This window comes from Hylobates moloch, unplaced genomic scaffold (assembly GCF_009828535.3).
Source record: "Hylobates moloch isolate HMO894 unplaced genomic scaffold, HMol_V3 SCAFFOLD_2, whole genome shotgun sequence".
Classification (NCBI taxonomy): Eukaryota; Metazoa; Chordata; class Mammalia; order Primates; family Hylobatidae; genus Hylobates; species Hylobates moloch.
In genome coordinates, this window is record NW_026652277.1 from 17,803,235 (window position 1) to 17,830,997 (window position 27,763).

General features: G+C 40.2%; 1 protein-coding gene across 2 annotated transcripts in view; it reads left to right on the forward strand.

The window, feature by feature from the left end:
* Positions 1-7,322: 7,322 nt before the first annotated feature.
* Positions 7,323-27,763, forward strand: part of CACNB2 (calcium voltage-gated channel auxiliary subunit beta 2) — a 404,032-nt gene continuing 383,591 nt past the window's right edge. For both annotated transcript variants that reach the window (XM_032165854.2, XM_032165884.2), the window contains exons 1-2: positions 7,323-7,755; positions 20,040-20,132. In XM_032165854.2, coding sequence (XP_032021745.1) covers positions 7,636-7,755; positions 20,040-20,132 — 213 coding nt within the window. In that variant the 5' untranslated portion in view covers positions 7,323-7,635. The remainder of the gene's footprint in view (positions 7,756-20,039; positions 20,133-27,763) is intronic.

A 27,763-nucleotide genomic window follows, 5' to 3' on the forward strand; every position in this document is an offset into this window, starting at 1 on the left:
CGTAATAAGTTAAAAATATATATGGTAAACCCTAAAGCCACCACTAAAAATGTTTAAATAAAGTGTAACTAATAAGCCGGTCATGGAGATTTTTAAAAATAATTCTAAAACGTACTCATTACTACAAAGCAGTACAGGAAAACAGAGGAAAAAAAAAAGACCAAAGAACAGATGAGAATAAGGAAAACAAATATTATAATATATTTAAATCAAATTATATCAATAATTACGTTACATGTAAATGTATTTAACAATCCCCTTAAAACTCATGCTGTCATATTAGATAATAAGGCTAATACAACTATATGCTGTTTACAGGAAACCCACTATAAACATAAAGATATATAGCATGGAAGTAAAAGGATAGAAAAGTATACCATGGCAGTAGTAATCAAAAGAAACCTGAAATGACTTTATTAAAATCAGAGTAGGCCTTAGAATAAGGAATATTACCAGAAATACAGACAGACACTACATAATCATTAAAGGGTCAGTTCATGGCAAAGCTATAATAATCTTTATAACAGAGCTTCAAAATACATGAAGCAAAAATGAGAAAACTGAAGGGTAAAACACAAATCCAGAATTTTACTTGGTACGGATATAGAAATGTAAAAAACACTCTAAGCAATGTAATGTAATTTGCGTTTGTCTGACATTCCACCTTACAACCGTTTCAGCTAAAAACAGTTTTTATAACAAGGAAGTATGAGCAACTAGGAATATCAGCTACAGATAAGCTGACTACTTTGAATATGTAAATTCAAATATGTTTCTCACTAAGTGGGTTTCATTAGTGTACATGCCTATGACACAAACACACATGTGGGTATGGGTGTGAGTATGTGTATCTTCCATAGGAAAAAATTAAGATCGCTTGACAAGAAAAGGCATGGGAGGTCAAAGGCAACGCTCATGAATGGAACATTCCTATGAAAAGGTAGGTTGGATCCACATGACAGCAAAAGATATGAAAAGTTGTATATTTTTCATAATCAATGCCTACCCATCTTTTCACCTTCCTACTGTACTTTCAAGCTGTACTGAATTTCTTGCCTTCCATCTTTGAATTTTCTTTTTGCCTAGAACATTTTTCCTTATCTTTAAAATTTCTCCCACAGTATTTTGCAGTCGTATTCATCATACTTTATCTGTGTCTTCCCTGATCTACTGTGCTTTGTAATACAGGAGCCACACTTGTTCAATACTGTTGTCCCTATTGCCAGGGTCATAGCAGGCCTACACACATACACACAAGATGCCATAAATTAATAACATTTCTGCTATTCATAGCTATTTGTGAGATCAGCTCCACTTCTAGTAAGTACATTGCTGTGGTCATCACAGCATGTACGCAAAAGAACTATGTAAATCTGTTTCTCCAACCGTCAACCCAGTCTTAACCTGAGTGGCAGGGTTCTCGGAGGTCTACCAGACAGATTAGCTGTGGTGCACAGAAAAGGAGCCTGAGAGTTGGTGTTTAAAAGACAGTGCGGGCCGGGCACGGTGGCTCACGCTTGTAATCCCAGCACTTTGGGAGGCCGAGGCGGGCGGATCACGAGGTCAGGAGATCGAGACCACGGTGAAACCCCGTCTCTACTAAAAATACAAAAAAATTAGCCGGGCGTGGTGGCGGGCGCCTGTAGTCCCAGCTACTCAGAGAGGCTGAGGCAGGAGAATGGCGTGAACCCGGGAGGCGGAGCTTGCAGTGAGCCGAGATTGCGCCACTGCACTCCAGCCTGGGCGATAAAAAAAAAAAAAAAAAAAAAAAAAAAAAAAAGACAGTGCGGTTAAGTCCCGCCTCTGCCACCTTTAGCTATTTAGGCTTAGTTAAGTCAGTCCTTGCTAGCTCTTCAAAGTCCACTCTTTCTTCCTAAGGCATACAATTGGCTGTGTTTCTTAGCCTGTCTTGCAGCTTTAGTCATGTGACATAGTTCTAGCCAATAAAATGTAAGTGGAAGAGATGTATACCACTTCCAAGTTTGGACAATACGAACTTGCATGCACCACCATCTACCATCACCTAAGGCACCAGTGTCCTTTTTCCTCCTTGTAAGTAACCCCGGTGGGAATAACATGGTGACGTTGGAAGTTGCGTTGTGAAGATGGTAGCTAGTTAGCTACTCAAGCCTCGGTTCCTAAATGTCAGCATGATGCAGAGCTATTTCTAATGGGGAACTTCTACTCCAGCATACCTTTCTTTCAAATCCATTGAATGTTCAGACTGTTTGTTATAGCAGTTTGACTTACCCTAATTAACACGGAGGAATAGTAATATCTACCTCACAGGCAAAGATAGTGCATTTAAGTTCTTAATAGGAAGCCTGGCGCCTCATATGTAAACACAAGTATCAGATGTTATAACAAGGTTTAGATGAGAAATAAATCAGATAGATGATAAATGAATGTGTTTTATAAACTAAAAAGTGCTATATACTATTGAGTATTCCAGAGTGCTCTCCTGGGTAGTTTTAGGAACTCATGGAATCTCATTTCTGTGAAGTCTTTTCTCTGGAAGTGAAATTAAGCTTTCTCTGAACACTTGTACATTTCAGTTTTTAACTTTTACCATCCGTACAGATACATTCAATCCCGTTATAATGGATTTGCTTGCATCTTTATATGCTTTTAAATAGCAATCTGTAATTCAGGGCATAGGCTTACAAAAAGCAAACATGTAACTTCATGGAATGCATCATACCAAGTCAGGCCAGTGGCCAATACAGCTATATATCCTTATGAAAATGCTATTAATAGTGGCGGAAATCCAGGACGTTCAGTGAGGTGTAAAATGATTTACTGAGTAAAATGAGAAACCATACATGTGTATCTGTCCTGAAAAGCTCTTTCTTTAAGGTGTTAAATGTAGTCACAAATCTGCAAGCAGAAGAGGAAGAATAAAGCACTTGTAATGACTGTTTCTTCCACTTACGGAAAAAATAATCTTTTAAAACGTCTGGCTTCCTTAGCCAGTGCCTCTTACCAGCCCCTGTTCCTATTTCAGAGCATTAGTAATTCCCAGAATATGCCTGTCCATTACAACAACTAATGAGCACAAGGAAGCTAACACACAGCTTGAAGAAATTAGTCATCTGCATTTGAATGCCTCGATGGCACATCCATTATTGCTGGAGTCTCTTGCATCTGCTTAACTTTTAAAATTAAAAGAATTAGGCTTTACTTATCAAATTTTTGCTTTCCTCTGTGGCTTTTAAATATTGCACAAGTCAAAGTGTCTTAAAAACAAGATCAACCATGATCGAAGGCATCCATACATTTTCCAAGTCTTTTTATTCTGATTATTCTGATTTTGCTCCCTTTTTCAGGAGTAACATTTTGTTACTCTGTATTTGAAATCTTTTGCAAGCCAGACAAGAGTCTGAATGGGTACATTGTATTGGATTAGGGTTCAATACATGCTAATTAAACTAGTCTGGGTTAGAAAGGAAGAATTAGTATAATGTTCTCGTGGGAGTCAGGCTTAAGTAAATATTGTCATTGTATGTTAAAACTAGCAAAGTTGCATGCTATGTTTTAAGACGCAAGAAGTCATTCAACATTCATGCATTCATTGAGACAACAAATGTTTTCACGTTCTAAGCGCCAGACACCATGCTGGGTGGTGCTGGGGATACTAAGATGAAAAAGACGCCATCACTGCCCTCGAGGAACCCTGTCTAGTGGTAGGGAGAAACATAAAAAACAGGGAGTTCATATTCTAAATTATATGAAATGAATATATTGTATTACATTTGAGCATTTAATTCAAACTTGCCCTCTGGTTATAAGCATTATTAAAATTATTTTCAAGGTTTTGATTTTTTTGCGGTCTCTTTAAACATCTGATGAAAGATGAAATTCTGCTTCCCAAATGGCCCTAATTGAAAGCGAATGCACAAATAAGCATGCTATAAGAAACTGGACAGATATTATGAGAAAACACTCAATTTCACCAAACCTGGTGTTTTTATTTATTTATTTTTTAAATAATGTTCCTTTTGTTTTCTCCTTCCTTCCCTCCTTCCTTCCTTCATTTATTAATTGGCTTTTAAGTGCTAACTAGAAAGACTGTAAGCCCCATGGAGCTGGTGACCTGGTCTTTGTTGGCTGTGCTGATCAGATGGCACAAAATAGAAGCTTGACTCATACTTTATTGAATGAATATTGAAAGAACTCAGAGGGCAACTTGCCAGATTCTGAATGTGTCCTAGAGAACAAGTGTGGTTCCTGTCCACACAGAGTTTACGGTCTGAAATGGATTTAATGTTATCCCTAAGGTTTAAACACGTGCTCAAGAAAACTTCACAGTTTGATTAAATGAGTAGGCCTAAAAGAGTGATACTATCAACAGATCATGGAGCAAAAGTAGACTCTAAGTCAAAAACTTTAAATACAATTTCTTTTCCATTTTCACACACACATACACATAGGCATACATATAAAAGCACGGCTGATTGTTGCTGTTCAAAATGTTCCCATTTTAGAAGTTATTACAAACCAATACTTAAGTGCTTCTACTTAACATTCAGCAAAATTTAAATAAAAGTGGCATTTTAATTTTTTAATTTTATTTTTCCATAAGTTATTGGGGTACAGGTGACATTTGGTTACATGAGTAAGTTCTTTAGTGGAGATTTGTGAGAACCTGGTACACCCATCAACCTAGCAGTATACCTTGCACCGTATTTGTTGTCTTTTATCCCGTGCCCCCTCCCACACTTCCCCCCAAGTCACCAAAGTCCATTGTACCATTCTTATACCTTTGCATCCTCATAGCTTAGCTCCCACATGTCAGTGAGAACGTATGATGTTCGATTTTCCATTCCTGATTTACTTCACTTAGAATAATAGTCTCTAATCTCATCCTGGGCATTGCAAATGCTGTTAATTTATTTCTTTTCATGGCTGAGTAGTATCCCATCATCATATATATCAGAGTTTCTTTATCAGCTCATTGATTGATGGGCATTTGGGTTGGTTCCATGATTTTGCTACCGTGAATTGTGCTGCTGTAAACATGGATGTGCAAGTATCTTTTTCGAATCATGACTTCTTTTCCTCTTGGTAGATACCCAGTAGTGGAATTGCTAGATCAAATGGTAGTTCTACTTTTAGTCCTTTAAGGAATCTTCACACTGTTTTCCATAGTGTCTGTACTAGTTTACATTCCCACCAGCAGTGCAGAAGTTTCCCCTGATCACTGCATCCATGCCAACATCTCCTGTTTTTTGATTCTTTGATTATGGTCATTCCTGCAGGGGTAAGGTGGTATCACATTGTGGTTTTGAGTTGCATTTCCCTGATCATTATTGATGTGGAGCATTTTCTCATATGTTTGTTGCCCATTTGTATATCTTCTTTTGAGAATTTTCTATTCGTGTCCGTAGCCCATAAAAGTGGCATTTTTAATACCAAAGATTAGGAAAATCAATGACGCTTTATGGCTAAATCTTCAACTGTATCAAAACCTGTTCTTTAAGCCTGGCTTAAATCGGTGCTATGGTGGAGATGATAGGTTTAAAATGTCTATGCTTATCTTTGAGGAGAACAAGTACTGTATCTCATATAATTTAATATATCATAGTAAAATATGGAAGGCAGTTGAAGCCTATTATAATAAATTTTTGCATGTATATTTCAAAATACCAAACTTTCAGTTTGTTGTTACAAAATAACATATTAATAGACTTCTGGAGCTGGACGGGCGCGGTGGCTCACACCTGTAATCCCAGCACTTTGGGAGGAGGCCGAGGTGAGCGGATCATGAGGTCAGGAGTTTGCGACCAGCTGACCAACATGGCAAAACCCTGTCTCTACTAAAAAATACAAAAATTAGGCTGGATGCGGTGGCTCACGCCTGTAATCCCAGCACTTTGGGAGGCAGAGGCTGGCAGATCACCTGAGGTCAGGAGTATGAGACCAGCCTGGGCAACATGGTGAAACCCCATCTCTACTAAAAATACAAAAAATTAGCCCGGTGTGGTGGCATGCACCTGCAATCCCAGCTACTTGGGAGGCTGAGGCAGGAGAATCGATTGAACCCAGGAGGCGAAGGTTGCAGTGAGCCAGGATCGTGCCACTGCATTCCAGCCTGGGTGACAAGAGCGAAATTCTCTCAAAAAAAAAAAAAAAAAAAAGCCTGGAAAACTCATTACAGAAGTTTCCACTGTAGTAAAATTTGTTGAAATGAGATGCACTCAATCATGTAAAAATGTGCCTCGTTGGGACTATGTGAACGGAATGCTGTAAGTGAAACACCCTCACCATAGTCACTACCCTGTCATCAAGAGTTCTGGATCTTAAGGAAGTGTTTGTTTTGTCAGAAACGTGACACTAACACTTTTCACCCCTATAGAAAAACTTCAATCCTGGCCGGGCGTGGTGGCCCACGCCTGTAATCCCAGCACTTTGGGAGGCCGAGGCAGGTGGATTACTTGAGGTCAGGATTTCAAGACCAGCCTGGGCAACATGGTGAAACTCCATCTGTACTAAAAACACAAAAATTAGCTGGGCTTCGTGGCATGTGGCTGTAATCCCAGCTATTCGGGAGACTGAGGCTAGAGAATCGCTTGAACCCAGGCGGCGGAGGCTGCAGTGAGCTGAGATCGCGCCATTGCACTCCAGCCTGGGCGAGAGAGTGAGACTCCGTCTAAAACAGCAACAGCAACAACAACAACAACAACAACAACAACAACAACAACAAACTTCAATTCTGTTTGGAAAGAAGTGCTCATTTAATTTGTCAAAGATGAAGACAGCAGTCATAAAGCAAAACATTCGGTCTCAGGTTGGGTGGATTCCCACCTAGTTGACGAGGCCAGCTGCAGATTCAGGTGGGATCACCTGATGATCTTTATCAATGCCATTTCTTTTTCTGGATCCTTATTACTGACATTAGCAAGGGCTTTCAGCTGCCCAGGAGATGTTCTTTGCAGACATTTGCTCTGCCGGGCTGCCAGCAGCCTTTAGAAATTTAAAACTTTCTCTGTAGGAACCCAGCCTCCTTCGTCCTTCCCCTCCAAAGTTAAGAGATCTGCTCTTAGCGTTCCTGAGAGGTGGTTTGGGGCCATAGGAACAGGATCAAGGCCCCCTGAGCGCCGGGCCTGGCTTCTGTGGCTTCGCAAACTTTTCAGTCTGTGTGCCACGGCGACGCGCAGCTGCTGAGTCGGAGCCCACGCGGCGCGCGCCTCCCGCGAGGAACTTTTCGGCTTGTAGGCTGCTTGTCACTCTCGCTTTCCGACGCGCCTCCCCCTGGCTCGCGCTCCCGGAGTTCCCTCCCCTCCTGGCGAGGACCTTTCCCGGCGCCCGCGGCTCCGATCCCCGCCGCGCTGCGCCCGCTCTCCCGGCCCCGGCTGCCCCGCTGAGGGCGCCCCTCTCCCAGGCACCGCAGCCGCGCCCCAGCGTCCCGCCTCCCGCGCGGCTCCCTTCGCCCGATGCCCCGGCCCCGTCCCGCGCACTGAGCGCCTGGCAGCGGGGCGCAGAGTCCCGGGGCGCTGCGGGGCGCTGCGCCGAGAACGGCCGGGCCTGAGCCCTGGGCGGCCCCTAGAGCGGATCGGAGCGCGGGGAGGCGGGGGCAAGGAGGAGGGGACCCGCCGCCGGGGGCTGGCTGCTTCGCTCCGAGCCGACTTTTCGCCAATGGTCCAAAGCGACATGTCCAAGTCGCCTCCCACAGCGGCGGCGGCGGTGGCGCAGGAGATCCAGATGGAACTGCTGGAGAACGTGGCTCCCGCGGGGGCGCTCGGAGCCGCCGCACAGGTAGCGAGAGCGCGGCGCCTTCTCCTTCGTGAGCCGCCGGGCAGGGCACCGACCTCGGGCTCTCCCGGCGCCTCCGCTCCAGGGATCTCTAGCTTCGCACCTCCTCGCTGCCTGGGTCTCGTCCGCCACCTCCTCCCCTCGCCGCTTGCCCACCCTCTGCTCCTCTCCTGGCGCCGGGGACCCTGCCCCTTTGCGCCTTTTCCTGGCTCTGCCTCGGCTTCCATTTTTCTCTGCTTCCGAAAAGCCAGTGGGGAAGGGCGGGGGAGACCTGCCAGTCCTCCCAGACTTCTCCCGGGCTGCCCCAGCCGGCCCTACTCGCCCCTTCCCGGGAGAGGCACATGGAGAGACATGAATCAGGGGAGTGGACTGGACCTGCTGAAGGTCGTGAGTCTGGGTGGGCAGGAGGGGGCCCGCTTCCCGCAGCGCTTTCTAGGATGCCGACTCTCCTGGCCGCGCTCCGAGCCGGGGTGGGCGTGGGTGTGAGGGTGATGGGGTGCAGGTGGGCAGGAAGGGAGCGAATATGGGGGCGCCCTGCCGGATCCCCCCCAGAGCTGCCCGGACCACGCTGCGCACCTGTGTCTGACAGCTCTCCAGTCCCCTCGGGCACTTGCTAAGGTTTGCCTGTCCCACCTCGTGCCTTTCCCTTAAGAAGCGAGCGAGCTGGGGACAAGAAAGTTTTTATTTTTCCGTCTGCCCTGAAATGTTAGCCATTTCAGGGAGCTCCGGGATCCCCTTTCTCTCCATTGAGTGTTTGCGGTTTCTGGAAAAAGTCAGCCTCGCTGCAGGTTGTTTTGAAATTGGAGATGTCAGTTGTAGGCGCTGGGCAATGACAAGGTGGTTTTTACGTAAGGCTTCAGCAGGTACAGTTTGGGTTACAGACACCTCCAGGTCTCAGCGGTGAGGAGTCGCTCAACTTTTCTCCCGGCAGGGAAATGACTTCAGACTCCCAGCTGCGGGCTAGCGGTTGGCTGGCCAGTGATGGGAAGAGGTCATGGTTACATTTCAGGCAGCATTCTGGAGAAATGTCTCTTTGCTTAACGGTATTGGCTTGTTGATTTCAAGTCTACATTTGCCAGATTTTAATTTGTGGTAAGATATATGTGTGTGTGTGTATACACTTATATATTAATACATAGACGCACACACACACACTAGAGAGCGTGTTAGAATATCATTTGCTGTAGTAGTGGGGGCAGGAGTGTGACAAACTAATAAAGGTGGCAAATGTTTTCTTGCTGTTGTTTTGATAGGTGGAACGTGAGTGCTCTAGATATTTTGATATTCTAATCATGGCAGTTCCAAGTGGCAGAGTAGTCTAGCTTTATTGAACTTTCCTTTACCATTGGGAAATTAATGTGCTAACTTAAAACACATAATTCACTTTGATTTGAGAAGGGGAAGAATGTGGAATCCAAGGACTTGTGTAATCAGAAATCTATTTCTTTTGTAGTGGTAAAACAGCTAGATTTTGGTCCGCCCTGAGCTGTTTGCTTCACAAGCCGAGTAGGGACATGTAATGAACCAGCTACATTCCCATCTGGCTTCTGCCAGAGGATCTGAATTTTAACCAATAGAGTTTGCATTTGTTCTAGACTCCTGATTTTTATCTAGATGCTTGCCAGGTTAGATAGAATGAAAAATGTACCCGGAGACCTCAGTTATTCTTGGATGAAGGTCTTGAATATTATCAATATTCGAGTCCTCCATCAAAGGAAAGGACATTTAGACCCTCATTTGCCTTTGATCTTCCTTGAGGGATATTTTAGAAAAGTTTTTGTTCTTACAATAAAAATAGAGTTTCTAAATTCCTGGAGATCAAAGTCAGGGCTCACATAACTGCATTCAGATAAGAGATACTAATTTACTTTGTGATTTATGTATAATGATTAAATGTAAGCCAAATTATTGTACAGCAGCAATGTGGAAATGATTCTGATGTGAAAAGACATAATTTCTGCCTTCAAATAATTCATATTCCCGTAGCACCAATTAGGATATATGTATAGGGGCTGTAAGAGAAGTTCTGACTAGTAAATGGCTTCAAAGGAATCAAGATAATAAACACGCTATTTGGAGGAATCTGTAAGGACTTCATTGATGAGGTGGCATTTGCAAAGAGATTCGAAGGATGGGTCAGATTACACCAGATATTTTTGAGAGAGTTGGTAAGCAGTCGTACATGAAACAAAGTCCCAGAAGTAAGAAGTCTTACAGTATATGTTTATTGTTTCTAGTTTAAAAAGAGCGTGGTAAGGTCAAGATTGGACGCAGGCATAAAACTGACAAAGCAATTTGAGACTACATCTTGGGGACTTGGAAGCTTTAGTGTATTGAGCGACAGGGAACTGTGGAAGGAGTTCAAAAGAGGACCCACATAACAGCTCATTTGGGAATATTCCCTTGGAATTGTTCTGTAAGATAGTTTCAAGTCTCAGGAGTCCAGAGGTGAAGCTGCCAGGCAGCAGACAGATGTAACAGTTTGGGCCAGAGGTAATAATTCCTAAGCGAAAAAGAGATGAAAAGATAATGGATATGACAGTTCTATGTATCAAACATTTCAAAGTTCAATTCACAGGAATTAGCAAATGATTGCATAGATAAAGGAGAGAGAAGAGAAAGGGCAGAATGGATTTTAAAAGCAAGTTTAAGAGATATAAATATTCAACTGCATCAACATTCATCTCCTTGCTTTCTCTGCCTTCCAAAAATGAAAGCAATTTGACTTGAATTGCGTTCATCTCACATCCATTATTTGAGGGAAACATTACCTTGTTTATTTTATATCTAATAAATCATGGCATCATAGGGTTGTGTGACGCTTGGCAGAGCCATCTCTTCCATCTCTCTGTTTGGGCAGAACAGACCAGCAGTAAAACTGCCTGAGAAAGGAGGCTGGCTCCAGAGCATCCTCCTTGTGTGTGGCACCGAGTAATTCTAGTCAGAATTATTAGGCAGTTCTACCTAGAAATAGAGTTTCTATTTGCAAATGGAACCTCTAAAGCAATGACTGGTTTTAGGAATCATTCTACTTCACCTCCGGATTACAGTATTATATTTGTATGAAGAAAGCAGAAGACGTAGATTTACAAACTCTGCCATTTTCCTTTTCTGTATCAATCATTCTGCCTAGAGAGCGGGAGCACCCTGATACATTCCAGTCCCTTTGCCTCAGTACATTGCCATAAACAAAATGATACATTTCTCAAAGCCCTGGTTTTTGTTTTGTTTTGTTTTTGTTCTGTTTTGTTTTTTGAGACGGAGTCACGCTCTGTCACCCAGGCTGGAGTGCAGTGGCGCTATCTCAGCTGACTGCAACCTCCACCTCCTAGTTTCAAGCAATTTTCCTGCCTCAGCCTCCTCAGTAGCTGGGACTACAGGCGCCCACCACCATGCTCAGCTAATTTTTTTGTATTTTTAGTAGAGACGAGGTTTCACCATGTTGGCTAGGCTTGTCTCAAACTCCTGACCTCAGGTGATCTGCCCGCCTTGGCCTCCCAAAGTGCTGGGATTACAGGCGTGAGCCACCATGCCCGGCCCAAAATGGATATGTTTCTTACGTGGGAAATGAATGGCAATCTACTGCAAATTCTTGAAAGTCCCGATTTAAGAAAATTGCATCGCTTTTTAGGTAACCCGTTGAACAGTTTCAGCGTGAACCTGGACACAGTCTACTTCCAAAGTCCAGGTGCTCATGGAGGACCTGGCTTTTGAGCCCTTGAAATGTGGCTAGTCTCAACTGATATGTGCTGTAAATGTGAAATACACACCAGATATCAAAGGCTTAAGATGAAATAAAGAACATAACACATCTTCATTAGTAAATTTTAAATTGATGACACGTTGCAATGACCATGTTTTGGATATGCTGGGTTAAATAAATGCATTGTTACAATTAATTTCACCTGTTGCTGTTTACCTTTTTAATGTGGCTGCTGGAAAATTTCAGTGATAAATTTGGCCATATGATATTTCTACTGGGCAACATTAAGGTATGAAACTGGTAATTCTCCGGGGAGAAGCAGGTGACAGGGATTGATAGGTAACAGAAGAGGAAACGGAGGAGTAACAAGAACAGTATCTCAGCACGCTAGGCCTCAGAGAGATCATCAGTGGCACCTCCAGTCACACCTGAAACTGAACAGACAGTAACCAGTGGGCCTGTTTGTTTTGCTCCTAGCAACAGGTCCCAGCTGGTCCCAGCCCAGCCGAGTCTGCCAGATGCTTTTCAAGCATGTTGTGGTAATACAGCCTGGTGATGGCAACATCCTGAATGGCTGTAGCAACGAGCTTTATCGAAAAAGAGTAGCAGCTGTTTTCTAGTGGCTCTTGAACTAAATCAACACTGTTTTCCTGAAATATTCTTAGGTTCCATGTGCAAATGAGTTTTCTGCAGTCTCCAGAGTTGGTGGTCATAGGTCCTGTGCTTTATGTTTTGCTGAAATCTTCACTCCAAACCACCACCACTTTCTTCTTGAATGGTATATTTTTTTCTAATGTGGCATGGGAGAAATTTACAGACATGCCAATCAGAATTTCTGAGTATGTTTTAGAATTTGAAATATATCTGAGTGATTTGAGGTTTTGTTGTTCTTACAGTCTCATGCTCATTTTATTTTTATCTCTCTTTTTATGTGAAGACTCAATTTACCTGTTGCTGTATTTAATTCCTTTGAATTATATAGCCTTGGCCCTTTCAAGAGAAGCTAAGCAAAATATGTTAACCTCATAGGGGATGGTGATATTCTACAGTTTTGTGGCATGTCTCTATCCTACACATAGTCTAGGTCAAAAACCATGTTACAAACTAATTGTAACAATGCATTATTTCACAACTGCAGAGAGAGAAAACTACTTATGACGTCACTTAAAAGAACCGGGCCTATCTTACTGATCTTTCCAAGCCTGGCAGGAGGTAGATTGTGAAGAAGGCATGTGTTGTTCCTGGCTTTCTGCCCTCCCTGCCTGTACTCCTCCTTACTGGGCAGATAGATCTCTGCTTCCTGGCCTCCTTCCTCCCTCGTCCCTCCTCTACCTGCTAGACACCCACCCCCATCCCCAAGAACTCTATTTATGCAGGCTCCTTGTTCCTTTCTGCTTTTGTGTGAACTGAGCCATATAAAAGGCAACTTACTTTTCTCCTTTTTCTGGGAATGTCATTTAGCTACTTCTTGCCTAGTAAAGGATCTCACTCTTAGCTTATTCACACTAAGCTGTTGGTAAATGAGGTTTGATACATGATTTCTCTTTGGATAGTTTTGGCTTTGTTTGTTTTAGGTCATAAGATGAGGAAAAGTCTGGAAATTCAAAAGGGATAAACATCAATGAATATGAACTGAGAGAGATGGAGACTAATTTTTTTTTTTTTTTTTTTGAGACGGTGTCTCACTCGGTAGCCCAGGTTGGAGTGCAATGGTGCAATCTTGGCTCACTGTAACCTCCACCTTCCATGTTGAAGCAATCGTCCTGCCTCAGCCTCCTGAGTAAAGCTGAGACTACAGGCACATGCCACCACGGCCAGCTAATTTTTTTTTTTTTTTTTTGAGACAGAATCTCACTCTGTCACTCAGGCTGGAGTGCAGTGGCGCGATCTCGGCTCACTGCAACCTCCACCTCCTGGGTTCAGGCGATCCTCCTGCCTCATCCTCCTGAGTAGCTGGTATTACAGGCACCCGCCACCACGCCTAGCTAATTTTTTTGTATTTTTAGTAGAGATGGGGTTTCACCATGTTGGTCACGTTAGTCTTGAACTCCTGACCTCAAATGATCTGTTTCCCTCTGCCTCTGCCTCCCGAAGTGCTGGGATGACAGGTGTGAGCCACCGCGCCCAGGCTAATTTTTGTATTTTTTAGTAGAAACAGGGTTTCACCATGTTGGCCAGGCTAGTGTCAAACTCCTGACCTCAGGTGATCCACCCACATTGCTCTCCCAAAGTGTTGGGATTACAAGCATGAGCCACCATGCCTGGCCTAGTTTTAAGTGTCAGTATTTTGCTCATGGGAAGTAATCTGTAGGTAGGAGAACTGTCACAATAACCATCAAAGCACAGAAGCCACATCATTCTTCAGGTTGTCCCCAGGGGCTGCCAAGACAACTTTGTGTGCACGGCTAAAATCTCCAGTTAACTGACAACTTCTCTAATTAATTACTCCTGTCTCCTTCAATCATACAGAAATTAGATTTTCATTACCTGTGAAAAGGTCAACATTTATTTGCTGATTTTTAAGACTGGAGTCCATTCTTAAGTTACTTCATGTCAAGGAAGATGGATATTCATTCACACTAAGCTGGTATTAACATCATGATGGATTTTGAATGTCTTTTTAGTAAGTGATTAATATATTTTTGGAAATTTCTTAAGAGTTTTTTTCCCTAGTTTCTGAAATCGTAGCTTGATATTTTGGAACTACTAAAGGAATATAAATATAAGGTTTTTTTTTTTTTCTTTTTACTATGGCGACATAATTTGTTTTAAGCTTCATATAGCTAATAGCAATTAGTGGAAATTAGTGACTTTTGGGACTCTTTCAAGAACATAGAGACCTGCATGTGTCAGGGAGAATCTATAGGTAACACCTTGTACTACAGCCAAATCCCCTTTCCTGTCTCCCCTTTTCCTTATACAACCTGGGCTGCACTAATGAATAACTGTTTCAGATATTGGGTGTTCATATATTTAATGTTGGTAAAAAATATTTAGGAAAACTTATTCGCAAAAATAGCTGCACTTGAAGTAGCAAATTAACTAAAACAATTACATATATATACTTTTTTCACATTTAGTCAGCTAAATACTTGAACACTTAATCTTACCTGTCTTTTCTATTTGGGAGAGATTTGGCCTTCACTTTTTTTCCCCCCTTAATTCCTTCAGAAGAAGTAGTCTAGTCCTTATTTTCAAGGATTTCAAGTAACTGAAAACCAAATCTTTTGAGCAAGATGGACTTAATTTTAAATACGCATTAGGTTAAAAGAAATTTAATTTTGTAATAGCAGGATGAATTTTCACCAACATTTTTAAAGGTATACGTAAATGGACTATTAGCTTTCCAAAGATGCTTTAAATGTTTTTTTTGTTTTTTGATCCTGACCGTTATTATAAAAAAAAAAATAACTGGTCAGTAAGTAATCACTCTAAGTTTAAAAAAAAAGAGAAATTTTAGAAGAGAAATTACTGTGGAAATTAGTAAAATAGCAGAATAGAGATATAATTAAGCATATATATTTATTTTGTCTTTTAATATTATATATGATAGGGATTTGCTCTAACACTCTTAAGGCATGAGCAAATGAATACTTTAAATAAATCATCCCTTATACACTTAAGTAATTGAAGAACAATTTTGTTTTCTCAAAACTATCACCAGCATGCATGCAGTTCAGTGTGCCATAGTTGTTTAGTGTATAAACGATCTTAGTACAGTTGAAAACCGTAATAATTTCATTACATATGCTTTGCATAGGTAGCTAAGTACGCCTGAGATAGCGTTTATGAACAGGATTCCCGGGGCCTGGAAAAATTAATGTGAGTTTTTAAATGTATTCAACTTCTTGCAGGGAACAACCACCTCCTCTGTGACTCAATGTCTTCAACATTGTGTGGCTCTCACAGTGCCTGTTGTACAATTGTGAGCAACCCCAAAAAAGCTTACACATCCAAGAAGTTGCATGATGAAACATATTTATCACTGAAATGCTAAAATTAAAGGACAATAGAATTACGAAGATACTTTTTTCTGTTCATTTACAAATGGTGCTGGAGGCTGGGCATGGTAGCTCACTCCTGTAGTCCCACCACTTTGGGAGGCTGAGGCGGGAGGATCGCTTAAAGCCATGAGTTCAAGACCAGCCTGGGCAACATAGTGAGACCCTATCTCTACAAAAAAAACAAAAATTAGCCAAGCATGGCAATGTGTGCCTGTAGTTCCAGTTACTTGGCAGGCTGAGGTGGGAGGATTGCTTGAGCCCAGAGGGTGTGGGGGGTAGTCAAGACTGCAGTGAGCCATGATCATGTCACTGCACTCCAGCCTGGGTGACAGCACAAGATACTGTCTCACAAAAAAAAAAAAATGGGATAAGATTATATTTTGTCTTTGTTCTCAAACATAATTTATGTTCCTCATGAGGATAAATGGTGAAATTAAGAAAGATTGTCCCTACACCCCCAAAGAAACAGGTTAGGCCTTAAAAATACTTTCCCTTTGGAAGATTTTTAGATTTTTTCCAACAGGATCTGCTCACACACAAAAATTCAATGCAGTTTATTAACAGTTAGCGTATCATCTCTAAATGAAGCTCATTGCAATCTAAAATGGACCCTGCAAGGAGCTAATGAGCAAGCTCCTGCCTGATATCGACAATTAATCAGGCGCAAAAGCATTTAGGATCAGGATCTGTTGACAAGCATGTACACTCATATAGACTTCAGTGAAACATAGTACGTGAACATATTTGTCTAATTGTACATTGGGTTTTCGAACAAATTCCCACCAAAACACTTAATTATCTGCAGACGTGATGCTTCCATTTCAGAATCTGTAGGAAGCTTTTTGGTTGCTGTAACCGTATATAATAGATTAAATGAAGTTTAATAAGCTTTGTTTCCAGTTTTCCCATTTTAATTGCTATAGCAACCTGAAGCCAAAGCTGGATCACTGGATAGAGTAACTGAGCAATTAAAAGCAACCATCTTTGTCCTCTGATAGAATTATCCTTGGTCCTTAGGGAAAAAAAAAAAAAAAAGTATTTAAAATAAATGAAAATTTGGAACATGACAAAAATATCTTTTTACATTGAAAATGGGAAATTATACATTAGTTAGCATTTATATTTCTCCTTTAAAAGCTTATAGTTGAAAATATTCAAAATGAATATTATATATCAACTTTAAACATAAGAAATGAGTTATCTCATAATATGAATGAATGTATCTCATAACTAATAAATTACTTACATCTGATTTCACCCTGACATATGGAAAAGAGGAAACAAAAACACATATCTGTTGTATGGTTCTTTGCTTTTAAAAATAAAATATCTTGATTTATTTTTGAAAAAAAATACTTTCAAGGTAATAAGTATTTTTGCACATGGGTTAATATAAATTTAAAAGAAAATTTTAAAGAGATTTTCATACTTTATTTTAGCCTTCTTAGGCCTTAGAAAATGCATCTGTCCAAACCTTTACGTAATAATTGGAAAAGAAAAAAAGTGGTTAAAAGAATGTTATTTTTCAACAGTTTACTGAATAATGTTTACGTAAGTGAAAAGAATGAGCTGTTAACTGAGGAGAACCTTGTATATTACATTATGAAAGCCCAGAGTAGCTTTCTTGCCGTTTATGAAGTTGAGTTAATTAAATGTCATAGAAACACATTTGTATTATATAAATCCCTTAGATACTCTGAATAGAACAAACATATATAAGAAAATTTTTTGCTTTAAGGTTATACCACCCTCTCACTGATAGCAAATTCGTCTAAATTACTCATAACGCAAATGTCTGTAATAGATTTCAGCTTGCCTAAGTGCTACATATATTATGGCAGATATTTTAATGAAAACCATATGAATAGAGAAAGCATAACCAAATAGCATTTTCAGAACCTGAATGTGATGATTTTAAAAATAAATGTTGTAACTTCTGATAATCTAATGAAGTCTCTATGAGCCTACGAATTCTCAACATATTGTACGCTTTAGTCCAGTTTGTTTCCACATCTTCCAACCCCTGTATAGGTATCACTTTTTATATATTACTTTGAGTCCTTACCATGTGTTAGACCTTATGCTAAATGCTATAAATACATTATTTCATTTCATCCTTAATCTTGTGAGGTATTATTTCATCTAATACTTAACCCCGTTTTAAAGATGAAAAGATCAGTGCTTGAAAAAGTTAAGAAATTTGGTCAAGATTTGCTCTGGCCAGGATTCTAACCTGTGTGCCGCATTTAACTCTAAACTCCGTGTTAAGCTATTGTTCATTTATATTTTAATGTTTAATATTTGCACTTACTGTATCTGTGCTTAGAATTAAACATAGATTGATGTGTAGTTTATTCTTAGGGTTCTGAATGTAAACCTAAACATAATAGGAAAAGCAAGCTGACTTTTAGTTGTTTATGCTTGGCTCAATCCTATTATTGAAAGAAATCATCTTACCTTTAATTCCTGTTTTAAATGCTTATTTTTAAATGCTTTATCATTACAGGCTTTTGCCTCTTGCCTGCTAACACATTTATAACAGACAACATCCATTGTTTTAATTCACTAGTTATTAAATTCTTTGCCAAGAAAACCCTCCTCCTCGGCCAGGCGCAATGGCTCATGCCTGTAATCCTAACACTTTGGGAGGCTGATGTGGGTGGATCACCGGAGGTTGGGAGTTCGAGACCACCGTGACCAACACGGAGAAACCCTGTCTCTACTGAAAATACAAAATTAGCTAGACGTGGTGGCACATGCTTGTAATCCCAGCTACGCGGGAGGCTGAGGCAGGAGAATCACTTGAACCTGGGAGGCGGAGGTTGCGGTAAGCCGAGATGGCGCCATTGCACTCCAGCCTGGGCAACAAGAGCGAGACTCTGTCTCAAAAAATAGAAAAGAAAACTCTCCTCCCCACATCGTCACTGATTGGAAATAGATTTGTGGAATCCCACCAATATTAACTTTCTTTTCTTTTTTTTTTTAATTTAATTTAATTTTATTTTATTTTATTATATTTTATTATTATACTTTAAGTTTTAGGGTACATGTGCACAACGTGAAGGTTTGTTACATGTGTATACATGTGCCATGTTGCTGTGCTGCACCCATTAACTCATCATTTAGCATTACGTATATCTCCTAATGCTATCCCTCCCCGCTCCCCTCACCCCACAACAGTCCCCGGTGTGTGATGTTCCCCTTCCTGTGTCCATGTGTTCTCACTGTTCAATTCCCACCTATGAGTGAGAACATGCGGTGTTTGTTTTTTTGTCCTTGAGATAGTTTGCTGAGAATGATAGTTTCCAGCTTCATCCATGTCCCTACAAAGGACATGAACTCATCCTTTTTTATGGCTGCATAGTATTCCATGGTGTATATGTGCCACATTTTCTTAATCCAGTCTATCATTGTTGGACATTTGGGTTGGTTCCAAGTCTTTGCTATTGTGAATAGTGCCGCAATAAACATACGTGTGCATGTGTCTTTATAGCAGCATGATTTATAGTCCTTTGGGTATATACCCAGTAATGGGATGGCTGGGTCGAATGGTATTTCTAGTTCTAGATCCCCGAGGAATCGCCACACTGAATTCCACAATGGTTGAACTAGTTTACAGTCCCACCAACAGTGTGAAAGTGTTCCTATTTCTCCACATCCTCTCCAGCACCTGCTGTTTCCTGACTTTTTGATGATGGCCATTCTAACTGGTGTGAGATGGTATCTCATTGTGGTTTTGATTTGCACCTCTCTGATGGCCAGTGATGATGAGCATTTTTTCATGTGTTTTTTGGCTGCATAAATGTCTTCTTTTGAGAAGTGTCTGTTCATACCCTTTGCCCACTTTTTGATGGGGTTGTTTGTTTTTTTCTTGTAAATTTGTTTGAGTTCATTGTAGATTCTGGATATTAGCCCTCTGTCAGATGAGTAGGTTGCAAAAATTTTCTCCCAGGCTACAGTAACCAAAACAGCATGGTACTGGTACCAAAATAGAGACATAGACCAATGGAACAGAACAGAGCCCTCAGAAATAATGCTGCATATCTACAACTATCTGATCTTTGACAAACCTGACAAAAACAAGCAATGGGGAAAGGATTCCCTGTTTAATAAATGGTGCTGGGAAAACTCGCTAGCCATATGTAGAAAGCTGAAACTGGATCCCTTCCTTACACCTTATAAAAAAATTAATTCAAGATGGATTAAAGACTTAAGTGTTAGACCTAAAACCATAAAAACCCTAGAAGAAAACCTAGGCAGTACCATTCAGGACACAGGCATGGGCAAGGACTTCATGTCTAAAACACCAAAAGCAATGGCAACAGAAGCCAAAATTGACAAATGGGATCTAATTAAACTAAAGAGCTTCTGCACAGCAAAAGAAACCACCATCAGAGTGAACAGGCAACCTACAGAATGGGAGAAAATTTTTGCAATATTAACTTTCTAATGATGCTTACACGATGGCAATGTATTACTTGTTTTTGGTTTTTGACATTTTCTACAACTAGGCCTACATTCCTGTTAAAGGGTCTCATAATAATCTTATTTGTCTTTTTTTTTTTTTTTTTTTTTTGTAGTCATATGGAAAAGGAGCCAGAAGGAAAAACAGATTTAAAGGATCTGATGGAAGCACGTCATCTGACACTACCTCAAATAGTTTTGTTCGCCAGGTAAGACAGTTCATGGTTTTGATAAATACCTTCAAATGACTTTAGATTTTTAAAGGTGGCTTTCACTCTTTTCCTTATGATTTATGTAGTGTGATTGTACTTACTTTTAATTGAAGTGAAAATGGTGCTGTTTAATGTCATAATTAAAATATTTTAATTTTAAGCGAGACTAAGTAATAATTACACTCTTTCCTGGCAAGTTGAGGAAAGACAAATGTAGCATTCATTACAGAGGATTTATCTGAAACAGTGAGAGAACTCCAGCAGAAATGATTATTGATTTGGAGGGATTTTTTTTTTAGTGGGACAGAGAGCTGGTGTGCATCTGTATCCCCACCTGTCAGATACTGGGGTTCTTCTAGTTGAGTTTTCTTCTCTCACTTTGGGCTTGCATTGAAAACTAGAAAATCATTCTTGGTCTTGAAATGGTTGAGGTTATTGAGGTTAAATAGAACATGCGGTATCACTGAGACATAATTTAAACCATTTCTGCCTTTGGACACATAGCCTTCGTCTCATTTAATGTGTAGTATCTTCCTGCCAAGCAGCCTGGAACAGTCCCCTAAACAGACAGTGCCAGGCTCCCTAACATGTAAACACACTTATATATGGTAACAGAAAGGAATTCTGTTACCAGAGGAAGAGCATAGAGGCAGCTGGACCTCTGAGGGTTGTGGTTATGTGTTGAGAATGAAGTCTCATCAGGAATGAGTGAGGTTGTTTCTTCCTCTAACCCCTCTCCATGGAGTGGAAAGTAGGGGAGGATCATGCGGCAGAGAATCCGCTCTTGTGGCCCAGGGATGTCCAGTGTCTGACCAGTGCTCTCATTATCTCTTGTCAATGACAGCTCACTCCCCGGAACAGTGGTTGTCAACTGGAAAAGCTGCCCTGTGTCATTTGGAGGCCACTTTCCTCAATGCCACTTGAGTCCATCATCATGGCCATAAATCCTATATGATGTGTTGGGTTTTATTTTTATTGGGGACAGTTACATTTCACTAGCTGCCTACCCTTACTGGCTCCTTGTGGCACTCCCCAAGTGCCTCCCTCATGTTTCCTTCCCACAGTTAGCTGCAGTTGAACTTGAACTTGTCCACCTGCAGCATCGGTGGGGATTTTGATCTTGGCTGGTTGCTGCTTCTTTGCACTGTCCTTAGACGAAGGATGATCTGTCCCCAGCCATCAGGCCCGGCTTGCAACATTTGAGTATGCCAGTGGTACATCCAAGTAACTTGGCAACTGGAAAAAAATTGGTCCTGGTCCGTGCCAATTGGGAATTGTTGTGGTTGCAGGAAGTGAGAAAAAGAGTTACTAAAGAAGGGGCAAAGCTTTTTTGGTTAGAAACATTTAAAAAGAAAAAAGACGAAGCCACGTGAGGCCCAGCCCTAGAGCTATGTTCTAATGGTGTCAGCAGGAGCTAGGAAGGCTGTCAGAGGAGCAGAAGGTGTATGCGCTGGCCTGATGTTATCGTGGGCAGAATCCAGGCATCGTGGTCCTGCTGATGAAGGGAGGGCCTTGGGACATAGTGACTTGGGTGAGTCAGTTAAAGGAAAGTTGTGCATCGCCTTTTCCATTTCAAGCATGCATATTTATTCTGCCTCTGAGACAAGGAGATTGAACCTGGAGAGCTAGAGTTACAATCTACAACTCTGAGTCATCATGCAGGACCTGAAACAGAAAAAAAAAAAAAAAAAAAAAAAAAACTAGCTCCTTAGTGTGCATAGTAGCTGCAACAAAGCAACAAATAATGCCAAGCCACTTGTTGAAATTTCGTGGAAATAAAAACTGATATGTTTCAAATAAGCAAGACATAATGAATAGAAACGAACAGTGTAGAACCCGTTATTACTCATTTAATCCCTGTAGAAATGCCACGTAAAGGCAATCGCTGGACTCCATTTTCAAATTGTATTTTTGGCTGTGAATTCCTTTTTCATAGAGTTTTGTTAACCCAATTCACGGGGCAAGGAGGGATTACCATAGTGTGTATAAGTAAACTGGAATTTGTTTTTCTTCACGGTAATTTTCTTTTGTGTTCTTAGTAATGTATGTAGCTTAAAACACCATTATAAGTGATAACAAGAGTTGTTAAACGATTTAATGTAAATTTTAATATATATTGCCAAAACATACATTAGCATATAAGAAGGCAAAACCAAATTTATCCCAAAGGGTGAATATACAGGTCTGTTTCCTAGAATATCAGTAGGATGAGGTGTTTGCTGTGGCATGGATTTTGGGGTAATGATTACACAGGCATATCATTGAAAACCCTCAAATGCTGGCTTGCATCTGTCACAAAAGGAAAACTAGTGTCTTTGGCAAGAATTCTGAGTTAAAAATTGTATTTCTCCTTTGGTAATTTAATCTCTATTCTGTTAAGACAGCATTCCTAGTTGGCTGCCATTTGAAAATAAGTAAGCCAGATATTTAATAGAAAGCCAGATATTTAAGATAAGATAGCCAGATATTTAATAGAAATGGTTTCCTGGAGTGTTTGTAGGAATGCATGGCAGATAGTGACAATGGGCACATTAGATTATTATTTATTTTTTTATATATATATATTTATTTATTTATTTTTGAGACAGAGTCTCACTCTGTCACCCAGGCTGGAGTGCAGTGGCGCGATCTTGGCTCACTGCAGCCTCTGCCTCCCAGGGTCAAGTGATTCTCCTGCCTCAGCCTTGCGAGTAGCTGGGATTACAGGCACAAGCTACCATGCTCAGCTGATTTTTGTATTTTTAGTAGAGATAGAGTTTCACCATGATGGCCAGGCTGGTCTCGAACTTCTGACCTCAGGTGATCTGCCCACCTCAGTGTGCCAAAGTGCTGGGATTACAGATGTGAGCCACTGTGCCCGGCAGCATGTTAGATTATTAAATAATTTGAAAAAATACCTTTACATGTTGTTTTTTAAAATAAGTTTATGTTTTGTAAACAAGTGACTTGCATCGACGCATATTGCTTACTTGTCTGTAGCTAGGGAACATATATAATTGGTATTACAAAGATATTTGCCCAATAGAAATGGATTTTGTTTTAAAATATCTTGCAGTTAGAGTCTACTATTGCCCTTTAATTAAAAATAATTCCTATATAATTTTAAAAACCTTAGAATTTTATTGTTATAAGCAGTATATTATTTGTAAGAAATTTAAAAAGTAAAATATTCAGAAACACTAGGTATACTTTTAGGTAGTCTTTATAATACCAAGATTTAAAAGTTTTAGAGGTTGATAATGTGAAAATTTGACATAAAGGAAAGGAATTAAGAACTTAAAAAAAAAAAAACTTGGAGAATATCAGAGAGTTTGTTAAGGAATAAATTGTCCCCCTATCCAACCCTCAAATTCATCTTTAGAAGCCCAGACACCCAATGTGGCTATATTTGGAGATAAGGCCTCTGGGAGTGGGGCTCTAGTTCAATATGACTGTTATCCATTTTTTTTTTTTTTTAAGGTGGAGTCTCGCTCTGTTGCTCAGGCTGGAGTGCAGTGGCCTTATCTTGGCTCACTGCAACCTCCATCTCCTAGGTTTGAGTAGTTCTCTTGCCTCAGCCTCCCCAGTAGCTGGGATTACAGGTGTGCACCACCATGTCTGGCTAATTTTTGTATTTTTAGTAGAGACAGGGTTTCACCATGTTGGCCAGGCTGGTCTCAAACTCCTGACCTCAAGTGATCCGCCCGCCTCGGCCTCCCAAATTGCTGGGATTACAGACATGAGCCGTTGTACCCGGCTGTTATCCTTTTAAGAAGACGAAAAGAGAATGAGGATGTGTGCACACAGAGAAAAGGTCATGTGAGGACACAGTGAGGAGGCAGCAGTCCGCAAGCTAAGGAGAGAGGCCTCACCAAAAACCAACGCTGTTTTGACACCTTGACCTTGGGCTTTTAGTTTCCAAAACTGCGAGAAAATTAATTCTTATTGTTGAAACCACCATGTAGTAATCTGTTATGGCAGCTCGAGCAGACGAATAGAGATTATTATATAATTAGGCTTGAAAATGGGCCTTTTAAAATCAACCTTCTTATTGATCATGTAACCTGTATGCCAAAAAGTGCACAAATCATGCGTTCAGTCTCGTGAGTTGTCATAAGGTCAACCCCTGTGGAGCCACCACCCAAGTAAAGAAATAAGCTTTCAGCCCCACCTGTCCCCTTTTGGACCTTTCTCAATCATATTCTCTCTTTCCACACTAAAGATAATCGCCATCCTTACTTCCGATACCATACATTTGTTTTACCTGTTTTTGCAGTTTTATATAGATGGAATCATTTTGTATCTGAATTCTTTCACTGAACATTATGCCTGTTACAGTTATCTATGTTGGACATTTTAGTAACTTGTGGATTGTCTTTGGTTGATTTTGGTTTGTTGGTGTGATTTTACAGCCTTGCATTGTGTGGAAAGACCACATTTGATTTATGTGCTCTGCTGTTGGTAGACATCAGGCTGTTTGCAGTTGAGGGAACTGAGACTGATGTTCCTATGCATGTTCTTATGTGCCCCTTTGATACACATATCTATGTGTTTTTGTTCAGTGAACAGAGTGGAATGCTAGGTAATGTGGCATGCCTGTGTTCAGCTAAAGTAAACACCATGAAACAGTTTTCCAAGGTGGTTGTACCAATTTGCACTCCCACATGCAGTGGGTGACGGTTGCGGTTGTCTTACATCTTTGCTAACACTTAGTAGTGTCAATCTTTTTCATTACAGTCAGTTTTATGGCAGTGCAGTGGCAGCTCATTGTGGTATTATTACCCATTTTTCTGATATCTAACCCACAATTTAACTATGGCTAGACCTAGGGAACATCTAGAGAACAGACAGAGAGAGAGAATGAGAGAGAGAGACAGAATGAGAGAGAGAGAGAACATATTATATATATATGTGTGTCAATATGTCATATACATACCATATATATCCCATTATATACATGAAAGGTTTTATGAGAGCATTTTATCACTCTTTATAGTCAATTTCTCATTAGTCATAATTAATTCTGTAGCAATTTAATTAAAACTACAAATATTTATTGGAATATGGTGAACATATTTGAATATATTGTAACATCAGCAGAAAAAGGCTACAAAGTAAAAGGGTAAAAAGCATTTACCAGTGGTTTTATCCTTCCAAACTTTTAGTTGTCTAGTTTAGTTAGGTAACAAAACTTACCTTTAAGAAGAATCACTGGTCTTAAGGAAAGTTTTCTTCTGGATATGTTTCTGTGTTAGGCTCTAAAGCAGAACAGCAGCTGCCTTGAAAGAATTTTTGCAGTTATATAGATGAAGCTTCCATTTTGTTAATAAACCAGTTCACCATTAGTTTGTCAATTAACTAGTCTTCTGGCCCTTGACCTTATCAACTTATTTGAAGTCAGTGATATGTTACAAGAGAATTGGGGAAATGACATGCCTCATGAAGTTAGTTAATTTTCCCCTGGACATTGGCTTCATGTTAGCCTTTGGGGTAAGGGCTGGGTCTTGATCCAGTAGTACAGGAAGGGGTCTGTCCGTAGGGGTCGTTGGTTGTGCATGGCAGATGTTAGTGGGATTTCCCATGAACTGTGGAAGATGAGGTTGCTGTTGGTTCTATTCCATATAAACTTGTTGTAAAGTGATAAACTAGCTCATCTTATACAGTATATCAAATATTTCAAAGACAAAATCTGTTCTTCCTTGCAGTTTCCCAAAACTTTAATTGGAACAAAAGTTAACTGTGGGCCGGGCATGGTGGCTCACACCTGTAATCTCGGCACTTTGGGAGGCTGAAGCAGGAGCATCACCTGAGGTCAGGAGTTCGAGACCAGCCTGACCAACATGGAGAAACCCTGTCTCTACTAAAAATACAAAAAAAAAAAAAAAAAAAAAATTGGCTGGATGTGGTGGCTCATGCCTGTAATCCCAGCTACTTGGGAGGCTGGGGCAGGCAGGAGAATTGCTTGAACCCAGGAGGCAGAGACTGCGGTGAGCTGAGGTTGCGCCATTGCACTCCTGCCTGGGCAACAAGAATGAAACTTCATCTCAAAAAAAAAAAAGTTAACTGTGGTTTATCTGATTGCTTTTTAAGTGTCATTCTTTTAGCTTGCAGACAAAAATGTTACCTAGATGCAATACATGATCACTTATATACTGAATGTATAATTTCTATGTTTGTCTTTTATGTAAATTATGATGTTATAAGATTTATTTAAACAGTTTTCTTCAAGAAGCTGGTTACGGGTAAGTGCCTGGACTCGGAAGCCAAGCTACATGAGTCTGAATTCTGGCTTTGCTATTTATTAGTTGGCATTTGGACAAGTAACTGAATCTTTCTGTACAGCAGCCTTTTCCTCTGGAAAAAAACGCTCACCTCAAAAGTTAGTTGTAAGGATTACATGAGTTATCACTTGTAATTTGTTTAGAACCATACCTAATATGCATTATTTAAGAGTTTATTACTATTATTTTTAAATATTACTGCCTATTTGTAACATTAGTTAAAACCCGAATAAGAAATAGACTATGGCAGAGAGGAATAATAGTGTTCATTAAATGCTTACTGTAAGTTCTGTCTCCCCGTTTTACAGATGAGGAAATGGAGGCACAGAGGTGAAGTGAGTTTTCCACAGTCACATCAAATGTAAGGTTGGAGTCAAAATCTGAATCTAAGTGATTGACTCCAGATTCTTGTCCTTGTTGGTTACACTATACTTCCTTGTAGCTAAAAGAAATGAATAAATGACAATAACCATTTCATTCTTTCATCTAAGGAAGACATGCAGAAAATTTCCTACGACAAATACATACAAAGATAAAAGTTAGTCTTCTACTTTTAACTTCCTTCTGTACCGGAAAGTGAGAATGTCTTCAGCGTTGTAAATTTTCACTAGGCATCATGATTTTTTTTTTAGATCAGCATAATTCCCTTCTCTCATGAAAAGTTCCTCAGATTCCTAGTTTGTGATGCTGTTTGGCATCCTCCGGCACTCTTGCTGGTCATGAAAAGTGGAATTGGAATTGGAGGAGCATTTATTTTTTTCCTTTCTCCCACAAAAGTCACAGGAATATAAACTTTCTGAAATTCTGAAAGTCCTTTTTTGAAAAGAAAAATAAACAGAAATGAAATCAAGTATGAATCACCTGTTTTGAGGTTTGGCCGAGGCTGATGTGGGCCCATGAGTCACTCCTGTTGTGAATCTGGGTAAAGTTAGGCATATTTATGGCACCTAGTTTTACAGTCACCCCGTTTAGAAACTGTGTTGCCGTTCATAAGGGCTTTTGCTTTGTAAATTATCATAATTTTAATTTATTATGGAGAACCAAGTGTTAAACATGACCTCTACGCACTGTTATTAGAATGAATGAATATTATTTTCAAATTGTTTGTGTGCTATAAGAGATTCAATACATAAAGCTGTAGTTATCTTGGACTTGTTATTAAGGTTATTATAGCTATCGAGTTTGTCTTCGATTTCTGTATAAACTCTTTGGCTATGTGTCGAGAACAGATACATGAATGAAAAAATTTCATTTATCATCGTAATAAACCTGGAAAAGCTATCATTCTTAATCTTTTGTATTTAGTAGTTTGCACAAATTTATAGCCTATTAAGTGAATTAGTTTTTCATATAACTTCTTTTCTCCTA